The sequence below is a fragment of the Hypanus sabinus genome, chromosome 8 (genome assembly GCF_030144855.1).
Source record: "Hypanus sabinus isolate sHypSab1 chromosome 8, sHypSab1.hap1, whole genome shotgun sequence".
In the NCBI taxonomy this organism is placed as follows: domain Eukaryota; kingdom Metazoa; phylum Chordata; class Chondrichthyes; order Myliobatiformes; family Dasyatidae; genus Hypanus; species Hypanus sabinus.
In genome coordinates, this window is record NC_082713.1 from 142433431 (window position 1) to 142450707 (window position 17277).

The 17277-nt window shown below is 39.6% G+C and overlaps 1 protein-coding gene across 1 annotated transcript in view; it reads right to left on the reverse strand.

The window, feature by feature from the left end:
- Positions 1-17277, reverse strand: part of LOC132397679 (voltage-dependent calcium channel subunit alpha-2/delta-4-like) — a 341368-nt gene that overhangs the window by 60976 nt on the left and 263115 nt on the right. The window contains exons 29-34 of the mRNA XM_059976447.1: positions 10986-11056; positions 9041-9116; positions 7082-7134; positions 4149-4204; positions 3356-3376; positions 1057-1174 (exon numbers count right to left, since the gene is read on the reverse strand). Of these exons, the coding sequence (XP_059832430.1) occupies positions 1057-1174; positions 3356-3376; positions 4149-4204; positions 7082-7134; positions 9041-9116; positions 10986-11056 (395 nt within the window). The remainder of the gene's footprint in view (positions 1-1056; positions 1175-3355; positions 3377-4148; positions 4205-7081; positions 7135-9040; positions 9117-10985; positions 11057-17277) is intronic.

Below are 17277 nucleotides of genomic sequence, written 5' to 3' on the forward strand. Positions count from 1 at the left end.
CATCTTGGCTGGTCCAACTTTTCTCTCAGCTCCAATCTCCTGCCTTCTTCCCATAAACCTTATGCCCTGATCAATCAAGAATCTATCAACCTCTGCCTTAAATATACATAAAGACTTGGCCTCCACAGTTGCCTGTGGCAAAGAATTCCACAGATTCACTACTTTCTGGCTAAAGAAATTCCTCCTCATCTCTGTTCTAAAAGGACACCCCTCTATTCTGAGGCTGTGTCCTCTGGCCTTAGACTCTCCTGCCATAGGAAACATCCTCTCCATCTCCACTCTCTCAAGGCCTTTCACCATTTGATAGGTTTCAACGAGGTCACCCCTTATTCTTCTGAATTCTAGTGAATACAGGCCCAGAGCAATCAAATGCTCATCATATGACAAACCATTCAATCCTGGAATCATTTTCATGAAACTCTTTTGAACCCTCTCCGGTTTCAGCACATCCTTTCTAAGATAAGGAGCCCAAAGCTGCTCATAATACTCCAAGCGAGGCCTCACTAATGGTTTATAAAGTCTCACCGGTGCTCTATATAGGTGAAGGAGCAGCTAGTGCTGAGGAAACAGGGAGTCTGCAGACAGATTTGGAGGAGGAATTTCTTCGGTGGTGAATTTGTGGATTTCATTGCCACAGGTAATGGTGGAGATCAAGCCATTGGGTATATTTAAAGTGGAGGTTGATGGGTTCTTTATTAGTAAGGACTTCAAAGGTTATGAGAGAAGGCAGGAGAATGGGGTTGAGGTGGAAAAAGTATCTGGCCAGGATCAAAGGGTAGAGCAGACTAGATAGGCCTAAAGACCTAACTCTACTCCTTGGTGTTGTGGTTTTAAAGTGCCTTCGGTACAATTTCCAGGCAATTTTGTTGTAGTGTGAATCACAGAAGTGAAAGAACTAATATATTGGCAGCAAGGGTAACAGAAGAGAAATACAGATTTTGTATGTTATTTTTCAAATAATCTAAATCATTGTATATTTTTAAGTGTCTATTCTATTTTTGCTTGTGCCATATTAAGCTGCAGTCCAAGTACACAAGATAATAAAAACATTCTTACTTCTGACAGACACCACATTCAATAAATCCATTGGTTTCTTTGATCGTGGAATCATACACAAATGCGGGATACTCCGTGTTGCAGGGCTGAAAGACATCCAATTTCCGATGCTTGTGACCTGTGATAGTTAAAGCAGCATAAACTACCAGATGAAATTATGATCAAGATATTTTTAAAGTCAAATGTGGTTGGAAATTCAGAGGAACCAATGTTTACAGTCATTCATGGGTGTGTTTGGACAATGAGTATTATCAGCAGGTCATAGGTCAAATACTAAAGGATGAAACAGAATTGAGGAGTTCAGTAATAGACGAGGAAGAGAGTGGGGAAAGGGAATGGACCAAACTTTAGACTCAGTTGCAGGGCTAGCAAAGTAGTTGGTGAACCGGAGATGTGGTGGAGCATTTAGATAGAAGTGGGAGGAGGGAGGATCATGGGTCAGTAAAGAAGGAAAGTTCTTAACCCTGCAGGCAACTGTTGTATTCCATCTCCACAAATGTATTATAAACACACTTTGTGGATCTGCCTCTTCCCTTCTCCTTTCACAAGCTGAATTTCACTAAATTTCACCAAGCTTTTGCGTGCTCATCACTTGCTTGGATAAGCGTAGTTTCAACAACACACAAGAAGCTCAAGACCATGCAGGACATGGCAACACTCTTCTTGATGAGCACTCCATCAACTACCATTCACTCACTCCACCCTTGATGCACAGTAGCATTAGTTTGTACCACCTACAGGATGTACTGCAGCAACTCACTAAGACTCCTTAGACAACACCTTACAATCCTGCGACCTCTACCAGTTAGAAGGACAAGGCCAGCAAAAGATTAGTACACTACCAGAAGTTGCTTCCATGCCGTGCAACGTTCTGATCTTGAAATATCGCAAGTTCCTTCATCGTTGCTGATTCACAACCCTGGAGCTCTCGCTGACAGCATTGTGGGTATATCCACACTCAATACTGCAGAAGTTCAGATAAGCAACTCAGCATCACATTATGGGCATGGGCAACTAAGTGTTGATTCAGTCTACAAAGCCCTCATCCCATGAATGAATTAAAAATGGCAACATTCTTAAAAGCTTTTTCTAATTAACTAATTAACTCAGTGGTCTGCTTTTCTACCTGGCTCCCTAAAAACTCAGTGACCTCAAAAATCAGAGGGTTGGAATTAGATCTGAGCCTTGTAAAATGTTAACTCTTCATGCTCCTTTCCTTGTGATTTAATGTTCACTCAATAACATAAAGTCAAGAGTCTTAGAGATAAATGGCGCAGGATTTGGGACCTTTGACCTGCCATGTCTATGCCAACCTTTTCGGCTGGCAACACTACTTGCATTCTCCTGCATTAGGTCCTGATCCTTCATGCCTTGCCTATCTATTTAAGTACCTGCCCAAGTGGCTTTTCAAATAGTCATTACATCTGACTCCACCACTTCCTCTGGCAGTTAGTTTCAGCTATGTAACAAAGAACATTCCCCTCAAATTCCATTTAAAACTGCTTCCTACGGCCTTAAATCAATGCTGTTATTGACATCGACAGGGAAATGGAATTAGATTCTGATTACCATATCTATGCCTCTTATATTTCTCTATCAGGTCAGCCCTTAGCCTTCTTCATTCTGGAACAAATAAGCACAGCCCATCATATATGGTGAATATCCTCTGTTCTCTCTTCAACACAATCAAATCTTTCCTGTAGTTGGCAATCAGAACTGTGTACAGTAACTGAACTGGGGGCAAACCATTGTTATTTGCAATATAATGTCCCAACTATTAGTTTCATTGCATTGATCTCTGAACTTAATCATCCTCTGCACCTTCTTCTCCACCACAACTACCTGTTTTGCCACATTCAGGGAACAATGGATTAAAATCACAGTACCCTCCGTTCATGAGCATCCTTAAATGCCTAACCATTTATTGTTAAGTCGCAACGTCCAAAAATGACTTCCCAGAATGCATCACGCCAGGCTTGTCTGAATTAAATTCGGCTGCCCAACTTTACATCTGATGCAGCTTTAGATGACTTTTCCTGACTATCCACACCATCAAAAGACAATTAAATAAATAAATTGGATGCAACAAGTAGCAGAGATTGATAAGTCTTGATTTAGTCATTGTTATTCTGTTGTAGAAGCACATTGTAAGTCTTTAACACAATAATAATTATGCTTTCCACATGCATGTAATCTAAATCGAATTTGATTGATTTCTAAATGAGAAAAGCATGATTAGTTATTGCAATGAACTATGGATGCAGATGACATTGGAGGGGTTAAGTGTACAGTCACTTACCAAAATGGAACACTGACTTGGCTGGTCACATGACAGGTTGAAAAGGGAATGCAACAGTTCATATGATGATCACAGTCACATGATGAGTAGCAAAGGAGATGATAATGATTCATGGAGGAAGTGGATGAAAGAACCAAAGACAATAGAATTAGAATTAGAATGATAAAATATTTGCCAGTCAGAAGCCTGAAGAAGGATTATGTCTATGTAGGCACATCCAGTAACTGCTGTTCTACCTGAATATAAATGAGCTAATCCTATTTATGTCCCAGCATATTCATTAGTAATGCTTGAGTCTGTTTATGCTTCAGCATTGTCAGCTTTTTAGATCTTTTTCTAGAAGTATGTTAAATAGCAAATATTGAACATTGAGATTTGGTTCCAATTTTCTGTGATTCCTATCTTCCTTGAAAACTATGCTATTAAATCTATTTCACTCTATCCCTTTTCTCTTTTTTGCAGGGCTCTTTTACTTTAGTAACCTCCTTTAGACAGAATTGAGAACATTCTAATCGTCAGCATCTTCACATTTTCATTGACAATTGATGGGATCATTTTACTGTATGTTGTGCCTGGAATCCTGACAAAGGCTTGACGATTGCTAAATGATTAAAAAGACTTTTCATTGGCATCTTAAAAAATAAATTAGATGAACAAAAGAACCATAATATCGGTAACAGTCTGGCTGCTGCAATTACGTTGAAAATAAGAGCTCAGTAAGTTACAATGTTTACAAAGATAGAGTACATAAAATGGTTTCATAACCTCATAGAAACAAACAATTTTTACTTACCATTTACTACATCATCTACATTCCACAGGCTACAAAGCTGGAATTCAACCAAAAATCTGTAAAATTTAAAGAGATATTAGTGGTCTTGAGAAGATATTCCACAAATAACCAGCAACCTTAAGTTAAAATGCCAGTACAGTACTCAACAGACAATTTCCACTGCATCTCAACGAAAACCAACAATGCATGCTTGATAGAAATAATATAAAGATTCTGGGCTTCCTCTTTTTAAAAAAAAACCAAACACAATTCCCTTTATTTTGTTTGACAGAATCTACCCATTTCTTATAAGAGCCAACAAACAGTTTCAAGTTTCTGGGATTTCATATCACACACAACCTCTCATGGTCCCAGAACACATCCTACACAGTTAAGAAAACTCAACAATGCTTCTACGTTCTGAGGAAACTGAAGGGAGCTGGACTTTGCACATCCATACTGACATCATTCTACAGATGTACAGTTGAGAGCATCCTGACAAGCTGCATCACTACTTGGTAAGGAAACTGCATGGTGCCGGACAGAAAGGCTCTACAACGGGTAGTCAAAACTACCCAACACATCACTGGCTCCAGCCTACCCACTATCAGGGACGTAGATACAGAAAGTGCAGGAAAAGGGCCTTCATCATGAAGGATCCTGCCCACCCTGCTCATGGATTGTTTGTCCTGTTCCCATCAGGGAGGAACTACCTGGGACCTCCAAACTCAAAAAACAGTTACTTTCTCCAAGCAGTAAGGCTGATCAACACCTCCACCACTACTGTATTATTTTCTGTCAGTCATCTTATGCACAGCCTAGTGTCACTTTATGGACATAACCATCAATCTGTGTATAAAAGCTAGCTATGTATTTATTTTCACTGTATTGATTATTATTATTGTGTTTATCTTAATGTGTATTTTTGTGCTGCATGAGATCTGGAGTACATTTATCTTGTTCTCTTTTACACTTGTGCACTGGAAATGGCATTAAACAATCTTGAATCTTGCATCTTAAATCTGAGGCAGTGATTTTCTTATGTTCCAGTGATTCACTTGTCTGCACATATGTAAGAATGGTAAGTCATTTACTTAAAGAGGAAGTGTTTCATGGTCATGGGCTGCCATCAAGCAACCTTCTACTAATCCACCTTTACATCTTCCCCTATTCACCATTTTGAAAATTACTGCAAATTGATTGTTTTTTTCCACCTATTTTAGGGCAAAATCTTAGAGTCATGGGACAACTTCCAACTGTAATTCCTTGCTGTCTTCTGCAGGTGTTCTCATGGTAGCCAGTAATTCCCAAACGTCCAGAGCACTTGCCTGAAACAGGTATTAAATGCTTTGAAGAAGCGATTGGTATCCTAATCCTCATTACCATAAATGTGGAGAAAGTTGTGAGATGGGATCTACAACAACTCTGACTCAAAGGAATAATCAGAGGTGATAAAACTTCATTTTACTCATGTTTATGTGCATTTTAGGAACGGTTGCTGTCTTCAAACAATACCATGAGCACCACCAGCCCAGATCTCATTTCACTAACATGGACTTAACTACAGATATTACGCTTATCTTTTCACTTCAATATCTGTTTACATTTTTATGTTAGAAATGTGGGCAACATTGGAAACTAATTGGTTACCGTCCATTCTCAATTGACCTGGAGGCATTTTTAGTGTGGACTTGCATGTGGGCTACACTGAATTAGGATGGCAGTTTTTTTCTCTCTTCCTTTTAACACCTGCTCATCTTACTTGATTATTTATTTATTTATAGGCATGTGGTGAACTACATATACCTGTCTGGACATGCCCCCTGCTGACTGCTCCTGTGGCTCCTCCCACAGACCCCGGTATAAAGGCGATTGAGGCCTGAGCCCAGCCCTCAGTCTCCAGGATGTAGTATGGTGGTCAACGACTGCTTGTTCTTTCTTCCAGTCAATAAAAGCCAATATCTCGCCTTCACATCTCAGAGAGAGTTATTGATGGTGCATCAAGGCACAGCACAGGAATGGGTCCTGGCCCAATAAGCCCACAGCACCCAATTACACCCATGTGCCCAATTAACCTACTAACCTGCACTTCTATGGAATGTGGGAGGAAGCTGGAGCACCACAGGGAGAACGTACAAACTCCTTACAGGCAATGGTGAGAATTGAACCTGGCTCACTGGTACTGTAATAGCGTTACATTAGCTTCTATGCTACCTTGCCACCCATAACATAAGCTTGTGGGAGCTTACGGGCTGATGAGTGACAGGATAAACAAAATACTTTAAAATAAGCAGCTTGAAGTTCCTTAACAGTACGTAGTCTGATGATCAAGTGCCACAATAGCACCTCTGTTAATTTTATTTTTGGACAAAATAAGTGGGTATCAACTTCCAGGTGTAATAACTTATGCCTGACCTGCACACAGCATTTGGCTTGTTCTGCACACGTAATATGGAGTGCCATTTCCTGTGCTGTAATGCAATCAACAAAGTGAAAACTTTCACAGGTCTGCTGGCCTTATTAAATCTACCAGCAGCTTATTCGAGAACCTGCTGCACATTAAGTAGCATTTAATGCACTTGTATTCTTACAAACATCTCTGAGTGAGGACGCTGCTATGTAAAGCAACAAAAATTTATACAGAACACTAGAATATTAATAAAATATTCGATAACGTTTGGTGCATGGGCAGAAGAAAAATTGAAAGAAATGTTTATTATTATGCTCATTGTAGCATCAAATAAAACCAATATAATGCCATGCCTTACAGAGTCCACATTATAGTATGGTTACAGGTTCGGTTTACAAATTACAAATGTTTGACAAATAATTCATGAAAACAGGGTCCCTTTTCAATCTGTAGAGATTGTTTTATATTTTAATAAAATTGAGTGCATAACAGTTCTGAAAGATATCCCACACCCACATTTGGTTCTAGTATATTGTGTACATACATGAATAAGTTGTTCAGGAACCATTTCAGAGCAGCAAGAAAAATGTATAAGGGCTGAAGAGAAAACCAAAGGACAAATTAGATTGTTATTAAACAATTTCATCCATCTACAAAATTGCTTTATATATAAAAAGTAGAGTAAATAAATTATGGAGGAAGTATGAATGAAAGTGTAATAATTATCAAGTAAAATCTGCAGATTTTACAGATCCGGAGGACTGGAACATTGCAAGTATCGCTCCACCTTTTAAGAAGGCAGGCATAAAACAGTTATAGGCCAGTGAGCCTGACTTCAGTGGTTGGGAAGACATTGGAGTCCAAAGTGAGGATGAAGTTTCAGGGTACAAGGAGGCACATAATAAAATAGGCCAAAGTCAGCGAACACGAGGAAATCTGCAGATGCTGGAAGTTCAAGCAACAACACACACAATGCTGGTGGAACACAGCAGGCCGCGCAGCATCTATAGGAAGAAGCACTGTCGACGTTTCGGGCCGAGACCCTTCGTCAGGACTAACTGAAAGGAAAGATAGTAAGAGATTTGAAAGTAGGAGGGAGAGGGGAAAATGCGAAATGATAGGAGAAGACCAGAGGGGGTGGGGTGAAGCTGAGAGCCAGAAAGGTGATTGGCAAAAGGGATACCTCGCTGGAGAAAGGAAAGGATCATGGGGCGGAAGAGAGAAAAAAAAAGGAGGGGGAATGAATAAAGCAGGGATGGGGTAAGATGGGGTGGAGGGGCATTAATGGAAGTTAGATGATTCTTACCCCATCCCTGCTTTATTCATTTCCCCCCCTCCTTTTTCTCTCTCTGCCCATCGCCTGTTCTCCATCTCCCTCTGGTGCTCCCCTTCCCCTTTCTTTCTCCCTAGACCTCCCGTCCCATGATCCTTTCCCTTCTCCAGCTCTGTATCCCTTTTGCCAATCAAATTCCCAGCTCTTAGCTTCATCCCTCCCCCTCCTGTCTTCTATCATTTTTGGATCTCCCCCTCCCCTTCTCACTTTCATATCTCTTACTATCTCTTCTTTCAGTAAGTCTTGACGAAGGGTCTCGGCCTGAAACGTCGACTGTACTTCTTCCTATAGATGCTGCCTGGCCTGCTGTGTTCCACAAAAAAAAAATCCAGTGAGCAGCTGTTCTGTGGGCAAAAACACCTTGTTAATGAGAGCGGTCAAAGGAGAATGGCCAGACTGGTTCACACTGACAAGAAGGTGACAGCTAAACGACGCATCTCTGCATGCCCAACAAACCTTGAAGTGCATGGGCTACAGCGGCAGAAGGAGTGGGTTCCACTCCTGTACCTAATAAAGTGCCACTGAGTGTATATTGTTGATTCTCCTGCATCCTTCTCTGGCACCATGAACGTCTGGTCCGGTGCTACCAGGACTGAAGAATTCCACCCATAGTCCTACTATCACAATGCCTTCTTTTGTGGCACAGGGTAAATGACAAAACAGTGCTGTTGGAATGAATTATTCACTGACTGTGTGGGATGCTGTCTACACTGCTACCCAAATTGTTGCAAACAGAGAGACAGGTTATTTAAAGTGGCAGGGATTTTTCAACATAAGACTTTTATTTATAGAGCCTTTCCTATCCTGCCTAGAATATATCATACAGTTTTACAGGCAACTGGATACTTTTGAATTACAGTTGCAATGCAGGAAACATAGCAATCACATTGCTCACAACAAACTGCTAATAACATGATAATGGTTATATAAATCTGTTGCAGTAATGATGATCAAAATTTAAATAGTGGATCAGCTCTGGAACTCAAAATCAGAAAGAGCCTCAGTTTAACATCTCATGTGAAAGAAAACACTTCCACCATTAACCTTAAACCTATTCCTTCAGTACTGCATTGTAGTGTCAGTCAGTATTTTTTGCTTAAACTTCAGAAACAAATAAATGACTCTGGAATAAACAATTTCTGATGAATTTGAGATTACTTGCATACTCACACTAAGCATTGGCTCTGATCCACTGTGGTGGTTGGTATGTGTTTTGCACATAGCTTGATAATCATAAAGTTTCACCCTATGATAAGGACAGGTTTAGTTATTAACCCACAGTCTAACAACCAAACCAACTGTTAATTTTGTTTACACTTCCAGTGAAACTTAGAATATTATAAATCCTCTGATTGGAACATTGAGATCATTTCCAATTTGATGTGGCAGGATAAAGTTTATTAATATTTCACATTATTTTGTATTCATTATTTTATTTTTTGTTTGGAACTTTCAGTCTTCTGACAAAAAAGAAAAACCTAGCTGACGTCTGAGATAATTGGCCATGCAAAACTGCTGACAGCTGGCTGATAGTGAAGCATGTTTAGGCAAAATTTGTGACAAATTTCAGTAAGGCTTGTGAGATAATACCCACAGCAGATCGCACTTAAACCTGTCTGGCTGGTAGTTGCAGCAGATAGCAGGTAAGTCATCTGTCTAGATCACTCTGTCAACTTAGCCTAGAAACATGCCATTATAAACAATTATGACCATTGTAGTCTCACAATAAATCAATACAGATTAGGAGAAAGTCATAAATATAAAAATCAAATGATGAATAAAACAAAAATAATAAGAAATGCTGCTCACTTCTATTCTCTATCATTATTCTTCAATATTTCTTAGGAATGAGCAGGTGGGTGGGCTTTGATGGGAAAACCTAACAGCATTCACCAGTTGGTAATAATTGTACACTTAAAGCTCTGAATGTCAGTTGCCTTTCTAAATCCTCTGATTCATATATCAAGGTAATTTCCAATTTGATGTGGCAGGATAAAGTTTACTAATATTTTACATTATTTTGTATTAATTATTTTATTTTATTTTTTGTTCAGAACTCTCAGACTGGGACTTATGACAGAAAAGGGAACAGAAACCTCTCTGCCCACTCACCATGGGTGACAGATGTCTCCTTTTTCTGTCATAACTTCAACAGAAATGAGAGGAGTAAGATTGGGTGGGTGAAGTTGTTGGAGAGGAGGAACAGTCTGAATTGAATTGTCCACTCAGTCTTGGGTTTAACCTGAAAAATCAGCTGAATTAATTTGGGATCCTAGGATTCCAGGCCTTCAAAATATGCAGCAATTTATAATAATAAGCTTTATGCTATTTTTTAAGTACTTCAATTATTTTTTAATGCATCAGAACATAAGGGACAACTAAAAATAGGTAAAATCTCTCCTCAGGTTCTGTTTCTGCCAAAGATGTTGTCTGGGACAAAATGTTTGCACATTACAACCTGTCTAGCTTGCATCCTGATCTCACTATTTGATGTATGGACGTGGAGGTACTGTATGATGGTCTCCATTTGTGGCCAAGGAAGTAGGTTAGGTTTTGCAGGACCAGCCCACAAGAAAAAATGAGAGGAAGATGCAAGTACAAGGCTCATTAGGAGCCAAGTTGAATGTAAGCCCCTAAACTAGAGATAAAGAAGAGTAAGTTAGAGATAATAATTGGTCTATGTTATGAAAAAGGAGTCTTTGAGTACTAACTACTGGAAGTGGAGGTACAGGGGAGGGTAGTTTAGTAAAACAGTTTGTGTAGGTAAAAGAAATCAAGACAGTTTATTGCAGTTTTGCAAAAGTTAAATTTCTGGGCTTGGAATACTTTAGAGAAGTTGCACCAGAGAAAATTCCAAATTGTCCCTAATTGAAATGCTTTTCAAGAATTATAGAGAGGTACTGTAAATGTGCCAGAGGATTAAAGAAACTGGCACATTAGCAGATTTATTAAGAAGGCTGTGCTAGGCTTCAGTACAGCTACCTGTTCTGTCCCTACCCTTTCAGCAAATTATTACTTGAGAGCTCTCGGATTCAGTGAAACTTCATTCCCATCAGGTACACAACTAAATCTAAATCTCAATCATCGCAACAAAGATTAGAAAACAATATCTTACTCATTGAACATTCCCATGTTTACCAGTTGTGTCATTATTGATCCATCCACTTCTCCCAGGAACTTTCCTGTCTGAATGTGAAAGGAAAGAAATTAGAAAATTACGAAATTAGCAAATCTGTTGCTAAAATCCTCATCCTACCCATCATTATCTCAAAACTTGGTTATTTCAATTGACTCCTGTCTTCATCCTTCCTTACAGCCTTGTAAATCTGAAGTTATACAAAACTCTGCTGCTTATATCCCTCAACTGACACTCATCATCCCCAGTGCACTCAGTTGCACAGGCTCCTTGCTAAGTAGGTCTTCTGATTTACATTCTGATTGTTATGATCAAATCCCTTCATAATCTTGTCCATTTTGTAATCCCCTCTAACTCTATAACCCTTTGAGATATATATATATATATATATATATATATATATATTGAACTCAAAAAGTTTCAAAGTACAGTTAATATCAGAGCAACACACATAAAATGCTGGAGTAACTCAGCAGGTCAGGCGGCAAAAATTTTGGGCCAAAACGTCAACTGTACTCTTTTCTGTTGATGCTGCCCGGCCTGCTGAGTTCCTCCAGCATTTTGTGTGTGTTGCTCGGATATCTAGCATCTGCAGATTTGCTCTTGTTCGTGACTTATGTATGTACATAGTATACATCCTGAAATTCTTTCTCTTCACAGTCATCCATGAAACAAAGAAATCCCATAGAACGATAGAAACATCAAAGCCCTGAAGTACCCCTTACCCCACCCCCCCAAGCACAAGCAGCAGCAAAAGCTTGGACTGTCCCCCACTCCCACACATGGCAGAAAAAGCATGTTCACCCAGACCCCATTGCACCAAAGCACCAAAGATTCCATTGATCCTGTCTATTAAACTACAGTTCGCAAACCAGCACTTCAGTATTTCAGACGGCCTCTCTCTCTCCAGCAACAACGAGAGTGGAGACCAGCAACTCACCGTTTCGATGTTACAATCTTCCACGTCGCTTCTCTAAGGCCCCCATGTCAAGGACCAACAGGCTCTCTCTCTCCATCGAAAGAGAGAATGAACAAGGGGATCATTTGAGTATAGGGGCCTCATCACTGCTCAATTTAAATGCTCAACTATCGACAGCTATACCTTAACTACCAAGGTCCTAAATTATGGAGTTCTCCCCCAATACCTTCCTATCTTTTTACCTTTTTTTGATTCTTTGAGGCACTCCTTAAAACCTACTTCCCCATACAAAAATTTAGTCTGATATTTATTTATATGGCATATATCAAATTCCGTTTAATGACATTTCAGTGGAATACCTTGTGATAATTTGCTGCAAGTATGAAATATATATTTAAATTGTTTAACTAATTGTCATAGAACGCAGAACAAAAACAAGCACACGAATAGGCCTATCAGCTCATCATGACTGTGCTGACCATGATGTCAAACTCTATCTACCTTCAAATGGTCCTTATCCCTCTATTCTTTGTCTATTCATGTGCTGCCTCAATTTCCCTTCAAGATTCAAGATTGTTTAATGTCATTTCTGGTACACAAAATGTAAAGGAGAATGAAAGAGTACATAGATTGCATATATATATAGATTGATTCTATGCCCATAAAGTGACACTAGGCACAGAAATGCCTGTACTTAAGGTGACTCTGACGGGGAATGATAAAGTACTGGTGGTGGGGGTGTTGATCAGCCTTACTGTTTAGGGTAAGTAATTATTTTTAAGTTTGGTTGTTGTTGCTTGTCCATCTTGTCGGTTGCAGTCTTTCATTGATTCTTTTATGTTTCTTGGAGTTAATGAGCATGCCTGCAAGAAAAAAAAATCTCAGGGTTGTATATGGTGATATATATGTACTTTTATAATAAATTTACTTTGAATTTTGAATTTTGGTGGTCCTGGCGGGGATGCTACCTAGCCTTCTCCCTGATGGGAATGGGACAAAGAGTACGTTAGCAGGTTGGATGGTATCCTTTATGATGTTACTGGCCTTTTTGTAGCACCTTTTGTATACATGTCCTTGATAGTGGGTAGGTGGTGCCTGTGATGCATTGGGCAGTTTTGACTACCTTTCGTAGAGCCTTCCTCTCTGCTGCATTGCAGTTTCTGTACCATGTAGTGATGTAGCATGTTAGGATACTCTCTACTGTGCATTTTGTAGAAGGATATGAGTATAGGTGTGTCTAGTCCAGCTTTTTGTACCCCCTTCTGCAAATGGATCCTTGACTCCCTCACTGGGAGACCACAGTCTGTGTAGATCAGAAATAACATTTACTGCTCACTGATAATCAGCACTGGCACCCCTGAAAGGATGTGTGCTTGACCCACTGCTCTACTCTCCCCACACCCACGATTGTGTGGCTAGTATATCACAGACAATGACACAACAGCTGTTGGTCCCTAAACTAGAGATAAAGAGGAGTGAGTTATGGATAGCAATTGGTCAATGTTATGAAAAAGGAGTCTTTAAGTACAATATATTAATGAAATTACAAAGAAGGCACAGCAGTGGCTATATTTTCATTAGGAGTTTGAGGAGAACTGGTATGTCACCAAAGACACTTGCGAATTTCTACAGATGTACTGTGTAGAGCACTCTAACTGGTTGCATCACTATCTGGTATGGAGGGGCAACTGCACAGGAGTGGAAAAAGTTGCAGAAAGTTGTAAACTCAGCCAGTTCCATCACAGTCACTAGCTTCCCCAGCATTGAGGACACTTTCAAAAGGCAATACCTCTAAAAGGTGCGATCCTTCACTGAGGACCTCCATCACCCAGGACATGTCCTCTTCTCATTGCTACCATCAAGGTGGAGGTGCAGGAACCTGAAGACACACACTGAACATTTCAGGACCAGCTTCTTTCCCTTCACCATCAGATTGCTGAATGGACAATGAACCCATGAGCTCCAGCTCAGTACTTTTTCCTCACTTTTTGAACTACTTATTTAATGCAATATTTATTTTAATATATACTTCTTATTGTTATTTATTGCAATCTACTGCTGCAGCAAAACTACAACTTTCATGACATATGCCAGTGATATTAAATCTGATTCCGACTCTCATCAGCCTCCTCAGAAAGTAGAGGCATTGGCAAACTTTTCAGATTGTATAGGGTGTGTTCTGGGAGCATGAGAGGTTGTGTCTGATGTGTGCTCCTTGGAATTTGAGATGTTGCTATCATATCTTCTGCTTCCGCCACCTCCACTGTCAGTAAGTTTTGGGACAGATTTCTTTCCGACTATCAGTCTCTTCTGTGTACCTCATAACTTTATGTACCTCCATCAGGTTGCCCATCAGCCAATAATATAACAGCCTGAAAGCATGTACCATCAGACTCAAGGATAGCTTCTACTCTGCTGCTATAAGACTACTGAATCTTACTGCTAACCTAGTAAGATAAGATGGACTATTGACTTCACAATCTACTTTGTTATGTTATTGTACCTTATTATCTACCTTCACAGTACTTTCTCTGCACTTCATTCTGCATTCAGTTGTTGTTTACCTACAGTTGTTGCTATCTCATTGCACTGTGTAATGGTCTGATCTGTATGAACAAAATGCAAGACAAGCTTTTCACTGTGTCTGAGTAGATGTGACAAATAATACACTAATTTCAATTCCAATTTCGACCGCGTTGATTGACATCATGATTCATATGCTCCAACTGTCTCCAGTGGATATTGAGTTGATACACTTTAATCTATTCACTATGATGCTTCATTTTAGAACTTCAACTGGGAACAGGTGGTATAACATTTCACACCTGGCCTACCATTCAAAAAAACCGTGCCCAGCCCTGGTCTCCATCTGCATTTCTGGCTGATTGCCATATCCTTTGATTCCCTTCCTCTAAAATCTTTCCATCTCTGCCTTGAAAGCATGAAAAAGCCCTCTAGAGATCCTGAGATTATGATGAGGAGTGTTGAGAGTTAAATGATGCCCTAGTGTAATTAGTATCATTTCATTTGGCACAATTTAAGTAAAACATATGACTGGGTATGTTATTAACTTAAAGGTCTAGAATAACAAATTGAAGGAAATCAGGATTGGTAAAGAAAGAGTCTCCATGGAATTGATGGGGTTGCAGGCTGGCAAATCCCAGGAGCCTAATAATCTACATCTCAGAATACCAAAGGAAGTTCCAAAGAAATAGTGGACATATTGATGGTCATCTTTCAAAATTCATAAGACTCTGAATCAGTTCCTACAGGTTTGAGGCTGCAAAGTCATCGCATCATTTAAAAATGGAGGAAAGAAGAAGACTGGAAATGACAAACCATTACATTTAATGTTGATAGTGGGGCAAATACTGGCTCTTCAGCCTACCAAGTGTGCATTGGCAATCACCTATCAACAGTAATCTTATATTATTCCCGTTTTTTAATCTCCCCACAGATTCTACCACCCACCTATAGTCTCGGGCCAATTGCATAGTGACTAATTAAGCTACCATCTGCATATCTTTGTGATGTATGAAGAATTCAGGACATCTGGAGGAAACCCACGGGGTTACAGGGAGAGCATGCAAACTCCTAACAAACAGCACCACAGGTTAGGATTGTACTGGGTTGCTGGAGCTGTGAGACAGCAGCCTCTCTGGTTGTATTTTATTGCAGTCCTTGAAAAGCATGTGGTGAACTACGTGTGCCTGTCTGGACACGCCCCCTGCTGACTGCTCCTGCAGCTCCTCCCACAGACCCCTGTATAAAGGCGATTGGGGCACTCACTCAGTCTTCAAGATGTCGTGCTCCCTTTTGCTGTTAATAAAATCGATGCACCATCAATAACTCTCAGAGCCTATCGTTCACTTTAAGTCTCCAAGAGTTATTGATGGTGCATCAAAGCATTAATAGGATTATGTCACTTGTAAACTTCACATATAGTTATTAATTTACATTTAGTTCCTATGTCCAAAACTTTCCAGGGAGGTGGGAGGAACGTATAGTATGATGTGAAGAGAGTGCAAAGAAACTCCAATGTGATTTAGACAAGTTGAATGATTGCGCAGATACATGGCAAATGTAGTTTAACATGAATAAAGGTGAGATTATCCACCGCAGTTCTATAAACAAAAGCTGAAATTATTATCTGAATGGTGAGAGATTGGGTTAAGGGAAGGAGCAACGGAATCTTGGTGTCCTTGTATATCAATCTCCAAAAGCAAGGTGCAGCAAGCATTTAGGAAGGCAAATATTACAAGGGCATTCAATGCCGATGGATTCGAATACAGAAACATGGAAGTCTTGCTGTCTTTCAACAGTCCATCTAGGAGTTTTGTGTGTAGTTTTGGCTTTGTTATCTGAGGAAAGATATGCTTGCCATGAAGGGAGTACAATAAAGATTTAGCAGGCTGATTGCTGGGATGACAGGATATAATATGAAATGTTACTGCCAAACCCAATAAAAATCAACTGTCTTCTGAAAATCTGGACTGGTCTGAGCCTTACCCCACCCCCATCCTTCCTTCATCTCCGTGTCTATGGAATCACATTGGTTTTGTCACATCATATTATGGATCTCAAGTGTTTTGATATCATTTCCATGAGCATTTTGCCAACACCAGATGTCAGATTAGCTGATTTGTAGTTTTTTAATTTTCTTCTGTCTCTCCTTTCTTATACAGTGCACATAAGAAATGTGCACATGTGCTGTGGACAAGTTTGGAAGCCTCAGGGAGTTTCAGCACCAAATGTTGGTCAGCATAACTCTGTACCACATTAAATTTACCGTGGAATCTTTTTGGTATAATTGTATTGAATTAGAATTACTACTACAGAATTATATGTACATCATAGGAATATTTTTAGTGTGGTGGGATGCAAGGAAGAATTACAGACTTGGCTGTTAATAACACATTTGGGAATAAGAATACATGTTCAGTGCTGTTACTGCACTGCTTTTGAAAGAGTTATCAGGCATAAATGAAGGCTTTGACTGAAGAAGCTACTAATTCTGTGCAATTGCAGTTTATCACACATAGCTGCATTACCATGGTAACCACCAATTAGATATTCCTCATTTTGCTTCTTTAAAGTTAGATTGACTGGATGTGTGAGAGGCAAAGATCCTAATTTACATGTTTTATGATATACACATCAACTGTTTCGCACATGTGTGACAAATAGTTGATGTGTTCCTATGGTAGCAGTTAATTTCTATTCAGTCATCAGAAGGACTGATGACCCTTAGGAAAATCTTTGCAAGTCTAATTATCCTTGCTTAAAAGTTTTATTCAGTTAGTTTCCTTATAAATGACACAGAGATATGTTTCCACATTCTTTCACTGTCAA